The sequence below is a fragment of the Diceros bicornis genome, chromosome 18 (assembly GCF_020826845.1).
Source record: "Diceros bicornis minor isolate mBicDic1 chromosome 18, mDicBic1.mat.cur, whole genome shotgun sequence".
Taxonomy (NCBI): Eukaryota; Metazoa; Chordata; class Mammalia; order Perissodactyla; family Rhinocerotidae; genus Diceros; species Diceros bicornis.
Window position 1 is genome coordinate 41,168,740 of NC_080757.1, and position 21,406 is coordinate 41,190,145.

Sequence of the window (21,406 nt, forward strand, 5' to 3'; positions counted from 1 at the left end):
GAGAACAGCCAGAGCAAAGGCTCTAAGGAAGGAGCATGTCTGGCGTTTTTCTGTTCAAGGAACAGTAAGGAGGCCAGGTGGCTAGAGCACAGGGAGTGATGGCGAGGGCAGCTTTCATTCTGAGTGGAATGAGGGACCATTGCAGGGTCTTGAATAGAATGACATGATCTGACTTGCATTGGAAAAGGAATATTCTGACTGTTGTGTTGAGAAGGAAGGGGTAAGAAGGCAAGGGTAGAACAAGGAGACCTAGTTAGAAGGATACTGCAGTAATCCAAGGGAGACATGGGGGCTCACACCAGGGTGGTAACTGGGAAGGTGGTGGTTACCTGGGGAGGGGTGGCGGTGCAGGGATGGAGTCGTGACTGGGGAGGGGCCTCACAGAGAACCTCCTGTTGGCAATATGTTTTTTCTTTTATTTTGCTGAGGAAGATTCGCCTGAGCTAACATCCGCTGCTGATCTTCCCCTTTTTGTATGTGAGCTGTCACCACAGAGTGGCCACTGACAGACAAGTGGTGTAGGTCCGCACCGTGGAACCGGGCCTGACCACAGGCTGCTGAAGCAGAGCGCACTGACCTTAACTACTAGACCGCCAGGGCTGGCCCGGCAATGTTTCTTTTTTGTTGTTGTGAGGAATATTAGCCCTAAGCTAATATCTGTCGCCGATCCTCCTCTTTTTGCTGAGGAAGACTGGCCCTGGGCTAACATCCATGCCCATCTTCCTCTACTTTATATGGGATGCCACCACAGCATGGTTTGACAAGCGTTGTGTCCTGCACGCCCAGGATCAGAACCCCGGGCCATGGCAGCAGAGCGCGCGCACTTAACCGCTGTGCCACTGGGCCGGCCCCACCCCTCACGCCCCCAGCAATGTTTCTTGACTTACCTGTGTCATGATTACGTGGGTGTTCATCTTATAGTCATTTATTAAACTGTACGTGTATGTTTTATGTATGTTTCTGTACCTATGTTCTATTTCACAGTAAAAGAAGATATAAAAAGGTAACATGAGGAGCCCAGCTAGTAAATGGCCGGGATAGGTTGGGATCCAATTCCAGTGCTTTTTACCCTACCAATCCAGCCCAAGGCATGGACCCCAGTCCAGCCCACCTATATCCTACTGCTGTGGCTTGGGGCAAATCCTGTCATCTCTCTTAGCCTCAGTGTTTCATCTGTGAAACCAGGAAAATACTGCCTGGCTCCCTCCCTCACTAGGGTGCTGTGAAGATCACAAAGTGCTTTGTAAACTGCCCCAAAGCACACACTATTATTGCTATTTTATTGGGATTTTTTAAACAGCTTTGTTGATATATAATTGACATACAATAAACTGTACATATTGAAAGTATACAATCTGATGAGTTTCAACACATATATACCATGAAAACATTACCACAATCAAGATAGTGAACATATCCTTCACTCCCAAAAGTCTGCTTGTACTCCTCTATGATCTATCCCCCCATCTACCTCCATGTTCAGAAGAGGCATTGCTTTTTTGTGTATGTGTGTGAGGAGGATCAGCCCTGAGCTAACATCCAATGCCAATCCTCCTCTTTTTGCTGAGGAAGATTGGCCCTGTGCTAACATCCATGCCCATCTTCCTCTACTTTATACGGGACGCCGCCACAGCATGGCTTGACAAGCAGTACGTCGGTGCACACCTGGGATCTGAACCTGCGGACCCTCAGGCCACCAAAGCGGAGCGCTCGCACTTAACCACTGTGCCACAGGGCTGGCCCCGCAAGAGGCATTGTTTTGCTTTTGGGCAATATAGATTAAGTTTGCATTTTCTAGAATTTTATATAAATGGAATCATATAGTCTTTTTTGTCTGAATTCTTTCACTCAGCACTTATTTTGAAATTTATCCATATTATGCATATATCACTAGTTCTTTCCTTTTTATTGCTGAGTAGTTATTATACGGATAAACTACAATTTATTTATCCATTCACCTGTCAACCGATATGTTTCCAGTTGGGGCTATTGGAAATAAAGCTGCTATGAATGTTCGTGTACAGCTTTGGTTTCTCTTGGGTAAATTCCTAGGAGTGGAACAGCTGGGTCATATGGTGAGCATATGTTTAGCTTTTTAAGAAGCTGCCCAACTGTTTTCCAAAGTGGTTATACCATTTTACATTCCTACCAGCAGTATAGGAGAGTTCCAGTTGCTCAACATCCTTGCCAACACCTGGTAAGGTCAGTGGTTTTCCTTTAACCATTCTAGTGGGTGTGAGGTGGTGTCTCACTGTGTTTTGTTTTGTTTTTGTGAGGAAGATCAGCCCTGAGCTAACATCCATGCTAATCCTCCTCTTTTTGCTGAGGAAGACCGGCTCTGAGCTAACATCTATTGCCAATCCTCCTCCTTTTTTTTCCCCCAACGCCCCAGTAGATAGTTGTATGTCATAGTTGCACATCCTTCTAGTTGCTGTATGTGGGACACGGCCTCAGCATGGCCGGTGAAGCGGCGCCGGTGTGCGCCTGGGATCTGAACCTGGGCCGCCAGTAGCAGGGCGCTGCACTTAACCGCTAAGCCACGGGGCCGGCCCTCATTGTGGTTTTTAATTTGTATTTTCCTAATGATTAACGATGTTTAGCATCTTTTCATGTGCTAATTATCCATCTGTATATCTTTGATGAAGAACTGTTCAAATCTATTGGTCACTTTTTATTTGTCTTATAGAGTTGTAAGAGGTTTTTATGTATTATAGATTCAAGTTCTTTGTCAGATATATGTTTTGCAAATATTTTGTCCCAGTCTGTGGCTTGCCTTTTAATTTTCTTAACAGTATCTTTTGAAGAACAAAGGATTTTAATTTTGATGATGTCCAATTTATTTTTTATTTTATTTATTTATTCTTTTTGAGGAAGATTGGCCCTGAGCTAACGTCTCTTGCCGATCTTCCTCTTTTTTTTTTTCTCCCCAAAGCCCCAGTACATAGTTGTATATCCTAGTTGTAGGTCCTGCTAAGTCCTCTATGTGGGACACCGCCTCAGCATGGCTTGATGAGCAGTGAGTAGGTCCACACCCAGGATCGAAACCGACCAACCCCGGGCCGCTGAAGCAGAGCATGCAAACTTAATTGCTACGCCACCAGGCTGGTCCCAAATTTACTTTTTCTTTGTCATGCTTTTTGTGTCCTATTATTTTCACTATTTTTTCCCCTAGTTTTATAATTTTACCTCTTGTATTTAATTCTTTTGAGTTAATTTTTGTATATAGTGTGAGCTAAGGGTCAAGTTTTGTTTTGTTTTGTTTTGGCATCTGGCTATCCAGTTGTTCCAGCATCATTTGTTGAAAAGATTATCCTTTCTCCATTGAATTTCCTTGGCAACTTTGTTCAACATTAATTGATCGTATTTGTGTGGATCTATTTTTGGGCTCTCTATTCTGTTCTATTGATCTATGTATCAATCTTTATGCTAATACCATTACTGTAGCTTTAAAATAAGTCTTGAAAGCAGAACATAAGTTTCTTTCGTTCTTCTTTTTCAAAATTGTTTTGGCTCTTCTAAGTCCTTTGCATTTCCACATAAATTTTAGAATCAGCTTGTCAATTACTAAAAAAAAAATGTCTGCTGGGATTTTAATTGGGATTGCATGAATCTATAGATTTCCTCTTTGCAGGAAGTTGTTTTTGTTTTTGTCTGTGTTTTTTGCATGAGATTTTTTCCCATTAACTGCTGGTGACTTCAGCAGTGTGTTCAACTCACCTATGTGCCTATCTTAACAATCTAGAACAGGATGAGTTTCATTCCAGTGCGTGGGGCTGCTGCTTCTTACACACCTTGTGAACTTACACACCTCTGGCCTTTGTTCACCTCCTTCCCTACTTACGTCTCCTGGTCACCATCCTACTCCCTCTAAGCTCAAATGTTATCCCTTCTGTGAAGCTGTCTCTAATCCACTCCAGACCCTGACTGAATCATCCACCTGTCTGGGCCTCACACCACTCTGTCCTTATCTCCCTCACAGGCACACGAGACTTTGAATAACTTAATATTACTTTGAGTAGTCATTATTGCTTATGCATCTGATCGATAACACGGAACACTTTCAGGGAAGGGACCATGTTATTTTACTTTTTTGTGAGGAAGATTAGCCCTGAGCTAACATCTGTTGCCAATCCTCCTCTTTTTTTTTTTTTTTTTTTTGCCAAGGAAGATTGGCCATGGGCTAACATCCGTGCCCATCTTCCTCTACTTTGTATGGGACGCCGCCACAGCATGGCCTGGTAAGCAGTGCATATGTCCGCACCCGGGATCTGAACCTTCGAACCCCGGGCCGCTGAAGTGGAGCACGCGCACTTAACCACTACGCACCACGGGGCTGGCCCCGGGACCATGTTATTTTTTAATCTTGGTATTCTTTTTTTAATCAAGCTTTTTATTTGGAGATAATTGTAGATTCATAAGCAGTTGTAAGAAATAATACAAAAAGTTCGCATGTACCCTTTACCCAGTTCCCTCCAATGGTAACATCTTGAAAAACTTTAGTACATTAACACAACCAGAAAACAGACACTGACACAAGCCACTGAGCTTATTCAGGTCTCTTGTTTTATTTATTTATTTTTTTGTGAGGAAGATCAGCCCTGAGCTAACATCCATGCCGCTCCTCCTCTTTTTGCTGAGGAAGACTGGCGCTGGGCTAACATCCTTGCCCATCTTCCTCCACTTTTTATATGGGACGCCACCGCAGCATGGCCTGACATGCGGTGCGTCAGTGCACGCCGGGATCCCAACCCGGGCCGCCAGCAGCGGGGCACGTGCACTTAACCACTATGCCACCGGGCCAGGGCCACCCCCCCCCTTGAATTCTAGAAATACAAGGTTAAGACAAGGTCCCTGCCTCAGTGGAGGTCACAATCTCGTTGGCATTGGGAGTTAAGGTTCTAAAAGTAATGTAGTAAAGGCAGGATGTTCGTTGGAACCTAGAAGAACCTAGTCCACCTTTTTGGTGGGGAGAGTGAGGGAATGGGGAAGGATGTCAGGAAAGACTTTGATCAAGGCTTGCCACTAGCAAGTGCTAAATAAATGTGTTAAATTGAAGGTTGACCTAACATTATTTTCCAAGTAGTATCATGCAAATCCTCACATCCCGAAGGTTTTATTATCTTCACGTTCACTTCACAGGTGGAAAACTTAACGCTCAGAGCCTTTACATGCCTGGTGCAGGGTCACACAGCCAGGAAGTACAGACCACCCAAGTACTCCCACTCCAAGCCTAGTGCTCTCTCCCCTGACAGCAGTATGCGGTGCACATCTCCGTGCCATGTATGCCTGTGAAATGTGAAACAAAATGGAGTCACTCATGTCAAGGGGTTTTAAAATGGAGCCGGGAGGCCATTAAGGAAATGGGCCTCATGCATGTCCTCACCAAGTAGAACCATGAACCTCTGAACTAGGCCAAACGCAAAGAGTCCAAGGAGGCTGCAAGAACATCTGCAACTTGTTACAGTAATGACATTTTTGCTTAGCTATAGTCTTAGCAATCAATCATAATTAGCCAAGATTGGCTTTCTGCCACCAGCCCCAATTAAAATTCTTTGTAAGTGGCCTAAGCAAGCCTCCTCTCTCTAAAAACTCCTGACTTTCACTCCTTAGCGGGACACTGTTTAGATTACTACGGGAATCTGTGGGCCCCGAATTGCAATTCTTTCATCCCAAATAAACCCTTTTTGTTCTATCATCTCCTTCTAGATTTCTTTAGGTTGACATGCCTTATCCCCATTTGGAATTCTGCCCTCAATCTTCTTCCTGTTTTCCTGGCTGTAAATTCTAGACACGATGCAACTCCAGAGAGAACCGATTGAGCGTTCAGCAGCAAACTGCGGAGCCTAACCGCTTGACAGCTGCCGGCCACGCGCTCGGCACGCCTCCGCCCAGGGCGCGGCTGCTCTGGCGCATGCGCAGGCTGGCGGCGGTTGCTCCCGGAAATCAAGCCCCGCAGGAGCGCGCGCGGCGGGCGTGCGGCGGTGGAAGTAATTCTGTGTCTCCCGGTTGCTAAGAGACGGGGCTTCCACAAGCCGGACCGAGGTTCTTCTTTTCCTCCGTTTTTCCGCTTCAGCGTCTCCGAATCCATGTCGGACCCGGAAACTGACGTTTTGCGAAGCACCTTTCCCTCTTACATGGCGGAGGGCGAGCGGCTCTACCTCTGCGGGGAGTTCTCTAAAGCCGCCCATAGCTTCAGCAACGTGAGTCGCGCTCTGAACCTATCAATCACCCATCATCACTTTCGATTCCTGATAACACTGAGGTCCTGATGATGCCTGGAGGACCTATTGTTTCTATTATTCACTTGTTCCTGATTGATGCTCTGCTGTCACAGAGAAGCCCCTGCTTGGTCATTTTCTACCAATTCCCGCTTACGTTCTGCCTGATTGTGGATAACCATTCTCTGCATTAACAGTGACCTCTTCTCCTACTTTTTTTACTTAAATGTTTCTTGATTGACTGGCTCCCTTCTACAGAGCAGCCTCAGTTTCCCATCATTGGCCAAGAGATTGGCTGGGAGGCTGCGTGTAGAAGTGGTGAAATCTCTGGCACACAGTTGCTCACAGGAGATGATCAGTAAATAACATTATTATACAACCTTAGTATAAATTGCCCCACCCCACGCTAAAGGGATTGAGTGCTCTTTTAGGGTATCAGGTGCACTGCTAAGTGCAGTACCAGCCTATGAGAGAGGTACTGTTATTACTCCATTTTGTAGATGAGGAAACTGATATAGAAATTGAGTAACATGCCCAAGATCACTGAACTAGCAAGTGGCAGAGGAAGGATTCAAACCCAGTGCTCAGACTCCAGTGCTGAGGTGCTAACCACCATACTATACTCCCTGGCAAGTAAGCTATTAGATGTTCTTATGACAATTTCTTTTACAACAAATAGCCCACTTCTTATTCCAAATGGAGTGGTAGGCTAGCCGTCTAACCAGTCCCAAGGCTCCCCCTAAAGTCAAGCTTCTCAACTGCTACCCAGCGGCTTTTGTCCCTTTTGATCGCCAACCATACCCTAAAACCAGAAATGATCGACCAGATAGGGCAACAGTTGAGTTCAGGAGCCCTGCCCCAACCCATTCTCCTCTTTCTGGATCATATTCTGTCCTACAGAAGCTCAGGCTGAGAAAAAAGAACACCCCAAGGGAAGATAGCTTTAGTTGAGAAGTGGCCTTTTTTCACAAAAGACAGTAACTACTTCCTCTTCCTGAAAGAGTAGAAAGGTCTTAGAAAGGGGCGGGTGCAGTCTGATGCCTCAGGAAGGACAGTACACCACAGACTGCAGTAATGATCTCAAACAGAAGAAGAGAGGATGGGAGTAGGGGAAGCGTTCTGCTCTCACTTTAGGGCCAAAATCACAGTTTCAGTTTTCCTGGCATTTTCACCTTAATCCCCTGAAATTCATTCTCGGTAAGCTATGTAAAAACAGACATGGGTAACTCAAGTTGTATATTATCCTAAAATCCATTTTGTTAGCCTTCAGAATGCTTAGCCTTTGAAATGTATTTTGAGTGTGTTGCGTAGTCATTTCAGGTTTGTGGTTGAATTTGGTATGCACCAAACATCCTAAGATTCTATTGTCTAGGTGGACTGGAGGAATCCCAGATATTGGGGGAAATTCAGTATAGCCCCAGAGTAATATAGTCTCACATCTCAGCCAGTGGCTTTCACAATAGCTGATGATTTGATTTGTTCAAAATGAGCCACATGCAGTTGACTGAGCCAAGATCAGTGTTGTGCTGTTTTTGGTCTGATAAGATCCAAAGACCTGGGGCCGGCCCCGTGGCATAGCGGTTAAGTGCGCGTGCTCCACTGCTGGTGGCTCGGGTTTGGGCCCCGGGCGCAGCACCAACGCGCCGCTTGTCAGGCCATACTGTGGCGGCATCCCACATAAAGTGGAGGAAGATCGGCATGGATGTTAGCTCAGGGCCAGTCTTCCTCGGCAAAAAGAGGAGGATTGGCATGGATGTTAGCTCAGGGCTGATCTTCCTCAGAAAAAAAAAAAAAAAAGATCCAAAGACCTGTTTGCTGGCCTGAGGAGTCCCCTTGAAACTCTGGCAGGAGGGTTTGGGCCACTGTTTCCAGTCCAGCTTCTACCTTGCCCTGCCCATTGCCTGTCAACCTGGTGGTTCCTTTCTCAGGCTCTTCACCTTCAGAATGGAGATAAGAATTGCCTGGTTGCCCGTTCCAAGTGCTTCCTGAAGATGGGAGAGTTGGAGAAATCCCTGAAAGATGCTGAGGCTTCACTCCAGGGTGACCCGACTTTCTGCAAGGTGACTGTGTGGGTGGGAGGACTCAGTCTTACTTTCATCATTGCTGTTGCCTGCAGCAGCCTCTGGTTGGAAGTGGTTAAAGAATCAGCTGGACTATGTAGAGTTTGATGTCATTTTCTCTTTATAGGTCACTTGCCTAGCTCCCTGCCCCTGTATCCCAACCTTGACCCTCAACCCAGGACTCTTCTGTTCCACCGCACCTGAGTCCTGTAAGGCCTTGTCTGTCCACTTTGATTTGACTCTCTCTCATTCCAGGGGATTTTACAAAAGGCTGAGACCCTGTACACTATGGGAGACTTTGAGTTTGCCTTGGTGTTCTACCATCGAGGCTATAAGCTGCGGCCTGATCGGGAATTCAAAGTTGGAATTCAGAAAGCCCAGGAAGCCATCAACAACTCAGTGGGAAGTGAGTGACCATGGGGCCTACGCCCTTATCCAGGAAGGCTCTTGGAATCCTTAGGTTTGGAGGAAGGCCTGAGGTACACTGGGTGAGCAACCACCACCAGGCCCACAGGGATTCCCATGCTTGCGTTTGGCTGCTCCTGATTTTGTTGAGGATTAGGAGCTGTCCACTGGGAGGACAGTACTTGATCCACTGTACTGAGCACTGCAGCATCTGGTTCTCCTCAAAGCCACGTGAGAATGGCTGTTTCACAGTGGGCCTATCTTTCGCCTGGTGTCATAGGGTAGAATGGGCTCCCGAGCCCAGCCTTCCCTAGTCCCTGGCTTCCTCCCTTACCATGTATGCTCCAAGGGCTGGCCTTTCCCATCAGCCTAGTGGCAGGAGGAGGAGGGGAGAAAGCAAGAGCTTGCCACTGTGGGCTGAAGAGTGTGGAAATAGCATGGGATAGAGAGCTCCCTGGTGCCCAGGGCCTTCATTTGTTTGGAAATCTGGCTCCCATGGTCTTGGGCTAGCGAGGGCTGCCTAGCTCCTAGAATAGTGTTCTACCAAACGTCCTGTACCATTTGCCTGCTAGGCTGGCTCAGAGCCAGCTTTGACACAACCTCTGCCATCTTTCTTATGCAGCCATTTCCACATAAAATATGTGATATGTTGTGCCCAGGGGCCCTGGCCAACCTGAGCCCCGGCTTCTGTCCTTAACAGGTCCTTCTTCGATTAAGCTAGAGAACAAAGGGGACCTCTCCTTCCTAACCAAGCAGGCTGAGGTAAGGGCCCTGGTTCTGACGCCACATCCCTCCAAGGGAAGAGGCCATGTGTGGCTGCAGGGCATAGGTCTTAGTGGCTTCTTGCCTGGGAGCGATTAGCTCCTGCCCATCTCGGGCAGCCATGGGATTCTGCCCCAGCTCCAGAGGGGTCTTGGGAGCCCAGCTGCTCCTGGACCAGACACACTCCATGGTCCTTGGCCCACAGAGAGGTCCTGGAGGCGGAGCCTGGGATCACAGACCCTGGGGCCGTAACTAGGTAATCTGTGCCCCTTGCTAAGGCTCTGTTGTGTGTTGCTCCATCTTCCCAGAGTATGAAAGCCCAGCAGAAGCCTCATCCTTTGAGACACCTCCTCCACCACCCCAAGAGAGAGTCCAAGCGGAAGGGCTCATTCAAGAGTGAGAAGATTGTCCGCCAGCTCCTGGGCGAGCTCTACGTGGACAAGGAGTACCTGGAGAAGCTCCTACTGGATGAAGGTTTCGGACACTTTCTTTGCAACAGGGAACTTGGGGCAAAGGAAATCTGGGGCGAATGCTTAATGCATGAGCCAGGGGCAGAGCCTATCATATAATATTTGCCAACACATTCCTATGGCCAGATTTCACTAGCGTTCTCATTTTACAGATGAGGAAACTGAGGCACAGAAAGGTTGAGTAACTCACCTAAGGTCACACGTAGGTAAGCAGTGACTCAGTTCTCAGATTTGAATCTAGGATGTCCAATTTCAAAACCAGTGCTCTTAAGCACTGTGGTGCCCTGCGAGGGAATGTCGGAGATTTGGGTTCCTCTACCGTCGTGGTCCCTGAGGGGCGTCTACTGGGTCTTCAATCTGTACAAGGGGCAAAGGAATCCAGCTGGGAGGAGCTAGAAGGGGACTCTTAGGATACTAGTCCTAGAGGGTCCTGAAGCCTCATCTGGTCCGGTCCCTCTATTTTTAGATAAGGAAAGAGAGACCCTGAGTGGGGAGTAACTTGTCCAAGGTGACAGCAATTTAGTGGTGAAGTTGACACCAGAGCCCAGGCCTCCTAACCTCTAGTCCAACGCTCTTTCCCCCCACGATGCCAGCAGTGACAGGAAGTAGGACAGAGCCTTGAAACGAATGTCTCACATAAACCCGGGGTGCGGGAGTATTGCCATTAGCTGATAAGCCTGAGCAGGGATCACTCTTGAATCCAGTGCCTTTTCTCTGGGACTGACTGCCCAAGGTCATCTGCAGGATTCCCTGCAGGTCTGTGTCACAGGCAGCTTCACTGCCTGCACATCTCTGTAACAGGCCTGAACCCTGCCCTCCCTCCCTCCTGTGGAGAGAAGGGGTGACCTGGATATTACCCCGAGTGGCCTCGCAGCTTTGCTACCAGCTCTAACCTCTGCTCAGGCCAGGTGGGCAGGACTTGACCATGCCCCTCCACCTCCCAGCTTGCACTGGCCCATTTGGCACCTGGCGAATCACTTGGCACTGGCAACTTGGGCCAAGTCAGTCATCTGGACTCAGTCTTCTCTGAAGACACAGCTTGAAATGGGGGAGCCCAGAGGGCTGAGGCCTCTCCACCAGCTCCTCATATCTTGCCATAAGGGGCCTGTGCACTAAGTTCTGTACCACGGGAGTGACTGAAGCGGGGGGGCTCCGGCCTCATCTGGGCCCAGAGAGACCCACTCTGCCACCCATGTGCTCTCACTTTCCTCACTGTTGCCACAACTCCAGGCAGAGTTTCCTATAGGGGGCCCCACAGCAGGGACCCCAAGCCAAGAGGAGGCAACTCCCTTAGAAGCCTGTTCTGGTTGGTTCCTCCTTACAGACCTGATCAAAGGCACCATCAAGCATGGCCTGACTGTGGAGGACCTCATCATGACGGGCATCAACTACCTGGACACCCGTAGTAACTTCTGGAGGCAGCAGAAGCCCATCTATGCCAGGGAGCGGGACCGGAAGCTGATGCAGGGGAAATGGCTGCGGGACCGCAAACGCCGTCCCTCTGAGACAGCCCACTACATCCTCAAGAGCCTTGAGGACATCGACATGTGTGGGCGGTGTTCTCAGAAGAGTGGGGCCTTTGCCGGGTTGGGAGGGAGCAGCATAGTAGCCTGAGCCCCTGGCTTCGCTGGCCTGTGGATGGTGTCTGGGGAGGCGGGTTCCCCTGTCAGCCCTGAGGAAGCTGCTCTCACCCCACATCACCTCTCTCCCTGCCCAGTGCTGACCAGCGGCAGTGCTGAAGGAAGCCTTCAGAAAGCTGAGAAAGTGCTGAAGAAGGTGCTGGAGTGGAACAAAGAGGAGGTGCCCAACAAGGATGAACTGGTTGGAAACCTGTACAGCTGCATAGGGAATGCCCAGATTGAGCTGGGCCAGATGGTGGCCGCCCTGCAGAACCACAGAAAGGACCTGGAGATCGCCAAGGAATAGTGAGTGCCTGGGGCAGGCCACGCGGCAAAGGCCATGGGCCTGCAGAGACGTGGGGCTGGGGTTCTGTCTCGGCCGTTTGCCAGGGCTGCTGGTGGCTGAGCTCCTGTTTTCTGCCCTTCGTGCTAGAGGTAGATTCCCCCAGAGGGAGGAGCCACCTGCCCAGGACTGAGGGTGAGGGGCAGACCCAGACTGTCAGCTTTTGTGCCACAAAGAGGAAGGCAGTGGCCCCAAACTTCAAAAAGCTCCCAATGGTTTGGCTCTTAGGGATATTTTTATTTTTATTTTTTTTTTTTTGTGAGGAAGATCAGCCCTGAGCTAACATCTGTTGCCAATCCTCCTCTTTTTTGCTGAGGAAGACTGGCCCTGAGCTAACATCCGTGCCCATCTTACTCTGCTTTATATGGTACGCTGTCACAGCATGGCTTGAGAAGCGGTGCATCAGTCCACGCCCGGGATCTGAACTCACCGGTTGTGAACCCCGGGCCGCCGAGGCGGAGTGTGTGCACTTAACCTCCGCGCCACCAGGCCAGCCCTGGGTATTTTTATTCTTACATCATCTCAACAAGCATTCATCAACCCCAGACATGCCAGATGCTTCTAGCATTAGGGACAGAGCAGTGACTAGACACAAGGGTCATTTTCCTGCAGAAACAAAAAGTGATATAGCTAATAAATTGCACTTGTGGAAGTGTCACGAAGAAAAAGTACAGGACCCAGTGCTATCCAAAGTATATTCCAGGAGAACTTGACTGGGCGTTGGGGGACACACTTGGCCTGTGAGAAGGCCCTGAGGCAGGCAGGAGGAAGCTTAAGTCTGGAGAGTACAGAGTATTGCCGGAGGAAGAGTGGCCAAGAGGAGGCTGGATCAAGTGGGTAGGAGTCGAATCACACGGGGCCTCAGAAACCACAGCGCTGACCGAGAGCGTGGGCCCTGGAGTCAGGCCTACCCAGACTGCAGAATTGTTCCTCCAAGCCGTGGGACCTTAGGCAAGGCACTTAACCTCTTTCAGCCTCAGTGTCTCCTCTGTCAAATGGGCATAACAATAGCCCCGAGCTGATAGGGCGAAGGGAGGACGGCATGCAGAATTACTTGTGAAGACTTCAGGACAATGCCAGGTTTCTGTATAACAGTAATTTCAACTCTCATGGGAACCAGCTCTTCCCAAGACATGATGGCCCCCTCTCGGAGGTACCATTGCTTTCTGGGCACCCTGGTTCTACCCTTGGGAGTCATTCGTGACTTTCTTCTCCCCAGTTTCTACTCGCCCCACAGTTCTGAGCCTCTCCCAGTCTCCCATCTTCCCATTTCCGCTCGCAGGTCAGCCCCCGGCTCTCCCTGCCTCCAGCTGCTCCCACTTCCCCTCCAGAGACTCGCTGCTTTTCATCTGTCAGTTCTCCTTCCCTTGCTGACACACAGATCTTGGCCCCTCATTGCCTGCAGGTTAAAACCAAACGCCTTTGCTTGGCACTCAAGGCCCTCTCTGAACGCACCTCTGCACACCCCTCCAATGTCAGTCCTTCATTTGGGTCAAACTGTACTTCCTGAACACTCTTGCCTCCTGCGCTCTCCTCCTCACTTGTCCGAGCACTACATGCGATCCGTTCCCAGTTCATTTCTCACCTGGCTGCCCCGTGCTGAGCAGGACTGTCACATGCTGGCCAAGCAGAAGGAGAAAACAAACAAGCCGCCACCAGCTTTGGAGACAGACCTGTCTGGTTCCTGGCTCTGGCCCTCAGAAGCTGTGTGGATTTGATTAAGTTGCTCACCTTCTCAGTCTCCTTACCTCTAATGAAGGCATAATAATACCCATTCACAGGGATTATGAAGATTAAATAGTATATATATTTCCAGTACTTTGAATCCTGCCATCTCTCATGTCTTAAAGACGTAAAAATCTTTACTTCTCGCCTCTCCTGCATATCCAATGGATTCCAAGGCATTTCCACTTGGATGTCCCACAGGAACTCCAAATTTAACATGTTCAAAGTGGAATCCCTTATCTTCCTCCCAAACCTATTGCTCCAGCATTCCCTATCCATGGGGATGGGACTGGTGGCCACTCAGTCTCAAGAAGCAGCCTGGGCAGCTTCCCAGACACCTCCCTCGCCTCAGTGCTCAGGCCCAGCCCACCCTTGGCCTGTCTGTGCCTCCTCCCTCTGGTCTCCTAGAGCGCCCTCCCTCCTCTGTTTCCCTCCCACAGCTCCGTCCAGGCCCTCCTCACTTCTTGCCTGTTTCCTCTGACCTGGGTTTCCTGCAGCCCAGCTGGCCCTTCTGTGCAAAACAAATCCAGTGGTCGGGATAAAGTTCCAGCGCCCTTCCAGACCTGACTGGTCCTGGCCTCTTGACCTGGTTCTCTCCAGGCCCCTGAGCATCCTGTGACCCGGCCAGCACCTTGTGGCTCCTGTTAGTCCCTAAACAGGGCTGCTTTCTCTTTCGGCAGCACTGTCTTCATCAGCTCCCTCCTACCCATCCTTCAGAATTGAAGTACTAAGTGCCTCCCTCCCTCCTCTGCTCCCTTTGCACGGCCACCCCTACCCCGTCTGCCCTGTCAGACTTTGGACTTTGGAAGGGACTATCTTCTGTTCCCTTTCCCTTCCCAGCACCTGCCACATAACGGGCGTGCAATAAATGTGTGCGCAGTGGCTGCATAAGTAAGCAGGGGTGTTCCCTAAATGATGTTAGTTCCTTCTTAACATGCACAAACGGACCTCCAGGCTTCCCTGTGAGTTCAGTGTGCCCCATGTGCTGTGTTCCCTCTCTCTAACCAGTCCCGCCCCCCTGCTGCCCGCTCCCCAGAGCCTACCACCCTTCAAGGCGCAGCTCACATCCCAAATGGTCTAAGTAGCTTCTTCAGTGACGCCAGCCCCTGTTTCTTTCTTCGAATACTTTATAGATGATTTGACTGCATGCTTTCTCATTACTATTATTGTTATTTATTATTACATATTATTGTTATGAATAAATTAACATATTACAACTTATTCCTTCATTCATCATACCATAACAGAGCACTCACTCTAGGAGGGCAGGCCTACACCAGAAGTGCTGGGAGCAGGGGCAAAGGATGGCTGAGGGTCCAAGGAGGAGGGGTGGGGGAGCATTGCTGGGAGCTGAGGAGGCCTCGGAGAGGATGGATGGATGAGGGGGAGGGATAAGGGCACCCCAGGCAGAGGGACATGCAGGGATGGAGGATTTGGGGAACTGCAGGTGGTGTGGCAGGGCTGGGGCTGGGACCTGAGGGAGTGGGAGGACCGGATGCCACACTGAGGAGGAAGGAACTCAGGCTGAAGGTCCTGAGGGCTGATGAGGAGTCTGTTTTGACACGAGTATTGCAGCGTTGTAGTTGCTTCAGAACTGTGTGGTGCTGAAAGCAGAACTTACAGTATTTCTAAAACAAAGGTAACTTGTTTCTATGTTTTGTTAAAGAAGGTTTCTTAGAAAGAGTCCCATTTAAATGGCTTCATAGGAAGGTCTCTCGGCAGCACAGTAATTTATGCGACTACATCCCTGTGGGCAGACACTGAGGCTGCTCCATTTCTGCCGTGACACTCGGTGCTACCGTGAAACTCCGCAGATGTGTGTGAGCATTTCTGGGGGCACAGGAATGGCTTGATCAGGTCTGCATTGTAGAAAGGCAGGCCTGGCAGTGGTGGGGAGAATGAATGAGAGGAGGAGAGCTTCATGGAGAACATGGAGGCCTGCTGGGCTGCCAGGGCCTGAGGGGCGAGGAGGAGGGGGAGAAGCTTGTCTGGGAAGGGAGAGAGTGAGAGGAGATGCCGGTGGAGGGGATGTGGGATGGCGGGAGGGTTTTCTTGTTTTATTTGTTGGGAAGGAGGTATTTTTTCACAGAGAGATCAGACTGTTCATATGGTAATGGTAAAGAACTGATGTAGGGGAACAATTGTCTTTTGCTTTATGGAATATCTTAATCTCTTTTCTGATGACACACAAATACTGTAAAAAATTTAGATAATATGGATAAAATAAAAGTTTCCCTCATACTCTCATTTCCCCTGGGTAATCATTGTGAATAGTTAATTCTCTCTCCCTCTATTTAAAATGCCCACTTTTAATTTATTTACTTATTTTTTGGTGGCTTAAAACAACACACATTTATTCTCCTACGGTTCTGGAGGGTAGAAGTCTGACGTGGCTCATGGGTCCAAAATCAAAGGTGTTGTCAGGGCCGTGCTCTCTCGAGAGGCTCAAGGGGAGACTGTTTCCTTGCCTTTTTCAGCTTCTAGAGCTGCATTCGTTGTGCTCCGTGGCTCCTGGCCCCTTCATTGTCAAAGCCGGGAGCACAGCATTGTGCGTATTTATTTTAACACAAATGGGACGATACACAGAGTATAGCTCCTGTAATCTGACTTTAAACTTAACATATCAGGGACTTTTTTTTTATGCACAAAAATGGTCGTGCTAGGGCACTGATGAGGTGTAGATTGTTTCCAGTGTTTATTATTATAAACAGTGCTTTAATGAGTGTTCTTGTCACATTACTTTCTTGAGTAAATTCCTGGAAGAGGAATCGCTGCATCAAGGGGACATCTTTGCGAGCTGTTGACTGATTGCCCTCCAGAAAGGTCCCGATAGGGCACGGAGAGCCTGTGTGCCACAGCCTGGCCAGCCTGGGCATCGTCCCTCCATCCGGACCCTGAGTTCCTAAGGCCAGGGCCCGTGTCTTTGGCTTCTTTTCAATTTCCACAGTGCCTATGACAGCTGGTTTCTAGTGAACACTTGTCTTGCTTCTTCCCTACAGTGACCTTCCTGATGCCAAGTCGAGAGCCCTTGACAACATTGGTAGGGTTTTTGCCAGAGTTGGGAAATTCCAGCAAGCCATTGACACGTGAGTGACGAAGGACTGCCCCTTCCCCACCCCGAGGCCAGTGCTTCTCACCCTCACACCAGACTTCCTGCCAGGGGCCAGGATGCCAGGCAAAGAGGCATCAGAAGAACTGAGTTTGGCTTCTGCCTCTGCTAGGCAACTGTGAGCAAGCCAGTTTGTAAACTCTGGGGCTCATGAGTTAAATGAGTTAATAGAATAGCATCAGAATTTTCTCAACACTTCTCCCAGTGATAAGAATCACTTGGAGGACTTGTTAGGCCTCTGAATGACTCCCCCTGGGAATTCTGATCCTACAGGTCAGGGCTGGAGCTCAGGAATCTGTTTTTAAGTCACTCCAGGGGATCCTTACCTTTGTGCAAGTTCAGGAATTGGTTGACCAACTGACCCCTGGGACCTCTTCTGAGGCTGTTCTGTGACTCTGTGAGGTCACGCAGGGTCACTGCCAGATGGCCCAGCTGCTGGGCTTTTGATGTCTAACTCTGGGGCTGGTGATCTGCTCCAGTGGGGTTGCTCAGCCCCAGGGAGACTCAGGGGATGGCCTGACCTCGAGACCAGCTTGCCCTCGGAGAGCCAGCTCCTTGTGCCACTCGCTTAGCGCAGAGAGAAATCGTCCTTCAGGCCCCCGTCGCTTGACTGAAATAGACTTGTTCTCCAGCAGCCTTCTGCTGCATGTAATGTGATTTCCTGAATGGCACCTCTATGTGCCAAAAGAAGAGTATGAGAGTTCACCCACCCATTAGTATCTTTTTACAATAAAAATTTTATAGTAAGTATGTGCTTATTGTTAAAATATTAACTTGGAAAATATAGAAAAGTAGAAGAAAAATTATTCAGTCGCACCACCCAAAGTCAAGTACTAATTCTAATCCTACTCTTTCTTGTATTGATATTTTGTTTTTTCATTCTAGTCTTTATTCTGTGTTGATTTTCTCTTAAATGTACTTAATAGTATTCTTAAGCATTATTTTTATGTTATTTCAAATGCTATTTTGTAAACATTATTTTCAACTGTTGTATCAAATTTGATCCCATAGATGTACCAAAATAGCTTTGGTAGTTTTAAAATATGTTAATACTTATTAGCTCCACCCCTGTATCTAAATAACTGGTAGTTGGAGAAGAGTTTTTATTCAGCCACCCACTAGGAAGCCTTGGCCTCCTGTGGCCAAGTGCAGGGTTTGAGGTAAGGAAGCTGACCCTGGGTTCATCGTGTCCCCAGGTGGGAGGAGAAGATCCCTCTGGCAAAAACCACCCTGGAGAAGACCTGGCTGTTCCATGAGATCGGCCGCTGCTACTTGGAGCTGGACCAGCCCTGGCAGGCCCAGAATTATGGCGAGAAGTCCCAGCAGTGCGCGGAGGAAGAAGGGGACATAGAGTGGCAGCTGAATGCCAGTGTTCTGGTGGCGCAGGCACAAGGTATGAGCTCAGAGAGGATCACCCTGCCTTTCCCAGCCCTCAGTCCCAGCTGCCACACTGGGGCTGGGAATCCTGTGGGCCAGACTTACCATCCCAGTGTGTCCCTAACCAGATTAATTCTGAGTCTGAGAGTTGGGATAAACCCCTCCGTTTTGACCAGCACAGGGCAAGTGCCTCCTTTAAGCTAAGCTCGGTTAGGGCTTGCCGCCCCAAGAGCTGCCCCTGCCCTTGTGGAGCTCAGCTGCAGCATCGTGTTGTCGTCAGACAGCCCCTTTTCCTCTTGCTGTGGTGCCCTTTACACATGAGCTCTTGCATTTCCTCACTACGCAAGCCAATGAGGTAGGCATTGTTATCCTCACCTTACAGATGGGGAAACTGAGGCACTGAGTGGCTCAGCAGATTGCCCCAGGTCATATGAGGGAACTTTAAAGAGTGATGGAAATGTTCTAAAACTGGATTGTGGTGATCATTGCACAACTCTATAAATTTACTAAGAAACACTGAACTGTATACTTACCAATGGGTCCATTTTAGAATATGTAAATTACATCTCAATAAAGTTGTAAAAAAAAAAAAGCAACAAGGAACAGGGGGTGAGGAGGAATAGGTGAAGCAAGCTGGTGATGTTTTGATAATTGTTGAAGCTGGGTGATGAGTAATGAGGTTCATTATACTATTCCTTCTACTTTCAGGTATATTTTAAATATTTCATAATACAAAGTTAAAAAAGAAATGGCTTCAGGCCCCAGGCTAGTGAGCGCTGGAGCTGGGACTAGAACCCAGTTCCGCTGGACTCCAGCGCTGGGGCTCTTAATCACTGTGCTGAGCTGCCTCGCCCTGGTACCAGCTGACCCTGGACAGGAGGAAGTGTGACAGGTGCTATAATCAGGGCAGAATCTCTCATTCATTTATTTGCACCACAAATACTTACTTGGCACCTTCTATGCACCAAGTTGGGTGTAAGTAGGGAGCAAAATTGATAAATATTTTCTGCCCTCATGTCTGAGGAAGTAACTTTTAAGCAGAAACTTTAAGGATCAGAAGGCACCGGCTGTTCTAAGAGCTGAGGACAGAGCTTTCCAGCCAAAGGAACAGCATTTATGAAGGTGGGCAGGAGTTTGGCTTATTTAAAAAGCTGAAGGAGGGGCTGGCCTGATGGCGTAGTGGTTAAGTTTGCGCCTACACACTGCTCATCAAGCCGTGCTGTGGCCGTGTCCCACATAAAATAGAGGCAGATGGGCACAAGTGTTAGCTCAGGGCCAATCTTCCTCAGCAAAAAGAGGAGGATTGGCAACAGATGTTAGCTCAGGGCTAATCTTCCTCACCAAAAAAAAAAAAAAAATCTAAAAAGAAGGAGACCAGTGTCGGCTGGGGGCTCTTGGGGACCTGGAGGGTGGAGGATGATGAGGGGCCGGATCAGCAGGGCTTCATGGGCCTAGATACAAATCGTAGATTCTTTCCTAAAAGTGTCGAGAAAACCATTGGAAACTAACCTGGGGGAAGACACGATCACTGTGGCTTTCCTGTTCTTAGGAGGGTACCGTGTAAGCTGAAGGGGAGACAGGGTGTACCCCTCAGGGTTGGTGCTGTCCTGAGTCCACTGTTGAGGACTTATTAGGCCCTGAGGGCCCCTGGTCCCTGTCGGTCTCAGTTTCCCCACTCTGGGGTTGAAAATATCAGACGCGGCAGCCTGGGAGCCAGTGGGTTGTAGAGGCCGCACAGCCTGGCGGGCAGGACTTGGGCTCTGGGGCCACCTGGCTCAGGGACCCTGGACAGGTCCACTCTGTGCCTCAGTTGCATCCTCTGTAATCAGGGATAATTATAGTATCTGGCTGTAGGGTTGGTGTGAAGAACTAAGGTCATACTTAAGTGCTTAAGCATTTAGAACAGGAACTGGCATATAGTTAGCGCTCAGTGTGTATTAATTTCTTCGTTCCTGCCCTCGCATCAACTTCTCATAAGTGTCTCTAACAGTGGTGAGAAACAATTACACTCCTTAGAAAAGCTTTTATTTGTGGCTCAACAAAAATGTAGGTATAAATATGTGGATTTGTGGATGTATAGAGGAGGGGAAAAGTAGAGGAAAACAGCTCCCAGAATCAAGATAACTTTAGATTACGTATTCAGTTAAAAACAAAAGGTATAGCCTTTAATGTTCTACTCCCTTGAATAAGCGTTATGACTCCTCTGCAGACCTGCAGTGTCAGAATGACACTCACATTCACTCAGAGAGGTCTCTGAATGAAAACTGTGACTCTCCTTTTCAAATGTGTATTTGAAAAAATATATATATTTGGCCTCATTTACTGTGACTCCACATACTTTCAGAATTATTATTTGAATCACTTTTCAAGTAATAGCCTTTTGCAGTTTGACTTACGGACACAAGGCCCTCCTTTCCCCATGGATCCCAAAGCAATTCTTGGTGGGGGAGTGGATCTTGGGTACTTAGTTATAGGAGAAAGTAGTGGTGTGTGAAGAAACTGGAGTGTGGGCTTCCCAGACCCTGGCTGGGGAGCACTTTTCTCCTTCCTTCCTGAAATTAAGCTCTTTTAAAGGGCAATCAATCGGTCAATTAGTCAGGTATTCCAGTGCCAGCTCCAGCACTAACTGGCTGGGTGAGCTCTGGTGGGCCCCCTCCTCTCTGGGTTCAGATTACACCAGTGTGGGAGCTAGAGCCGAGGTCCCAATGCTGGCCCACGAGTCGCAGCCAGCCCTTCGATGTTTTGTTTGGTCTCCACAGTGTTGTTAAAAAATCTGAGCGAACATTTTAAAAATATGGATTTCTTCTTCTGGAACAATCTAAAGATAGAGTTGTCCCCCTGCCCTGGAGACACATGATGTGTGCACGGGCCCCCACCCCAGACCCTTTTCTCTCACTGACCCTGTTAAATAGTCTGAGATCCAAGGCTCAGGTTGCCAGGTTCTGGTCCTTTGTGGTGAGATGGCCTAGGCATGTGATGGAAAGGGTGGTGCTGGGCAACTTAGTGATGCTGCCTGAGGCCTGGGGCTGACTCCAGCTCACACGGGCTTCTAACTGACCCTGGGAGTGGCCGGGCAGGCCAGGGGTTTCTAAGGGCCCCTGGCACCTTTGGGGCCCCCACATTGTGCAACATATAACGTCACTACCTGTGCTGTGCCTCCCCTTGCTCTCCAGTGAAGCTGAGAGACTTCGAGGCGGCTGTGAACAACTTTGAGAAGGCCCTGGAGAGAGCGAAGATTGTCCATAACAACGAGGCGCAGCAGGCCATCATCAGCGTGAGTCTCTTCACAGCTGGGCCTGGCTGTGGCGAGTGGGGCGG

At 48.9% G+C, this 21,406-nt stretch overlaps 1 protein-coding gene across 2 annotated transcripts in view; it reads left to right on the forward strand.

The window, feature by feature from the left end:
• Window positions 1–21,406, forward strand: part of ODAD4 (outer dynein arm docking complex subunit 4) — a 31,991-nt gene that overhangs the window by 4,240 nt on the left and 6,345 nt on the right. The window contains exons 2-11 of one of the 2 annotated variants that reach the window (XM_058560975.1): window positions 6,074–6,200; window positions 8,147–8,278; window positions 8,534–8,684; window positions 9,384–9,445; window positions 9,754–9,919; window positions 11,240–11,464; window positions 11,633–11,840; window positions 16,602–16,688; window positions 17,908–18,104; window positions 21,262–21,362. In XM_058560975.1, the coding sequence (XP_058416958.1) occupies window positions 6,074–6,200; window positions 8,147–8,278; window positions 8,534–8,684; window positions 9,384–9,445; window positions 9,754–9,919; window positions 11,240–11,464; window positions 11,633–11,840; window positions 16,602–16,688; window positions 17,908–18,104; window positions 21,262–21,362 (1,456 nt within the window). Of the gene's footprint in view, window positions 1–6,073; window positions 6,201–8,146; window positions 8,279–8,533; window positions 8,685–9,383; window positions 9,446–9,753; window positions 9,920–11,239; window positions 11,465–11,632; window positions 11,841–16,601; window positions 16,689–17,907; window positions 18,105–21,261; window positions 21,363–21,406 lie in introns of those variants that run through there. The other variant, XM_058560976.1, reaches the window with a different exon arrangement.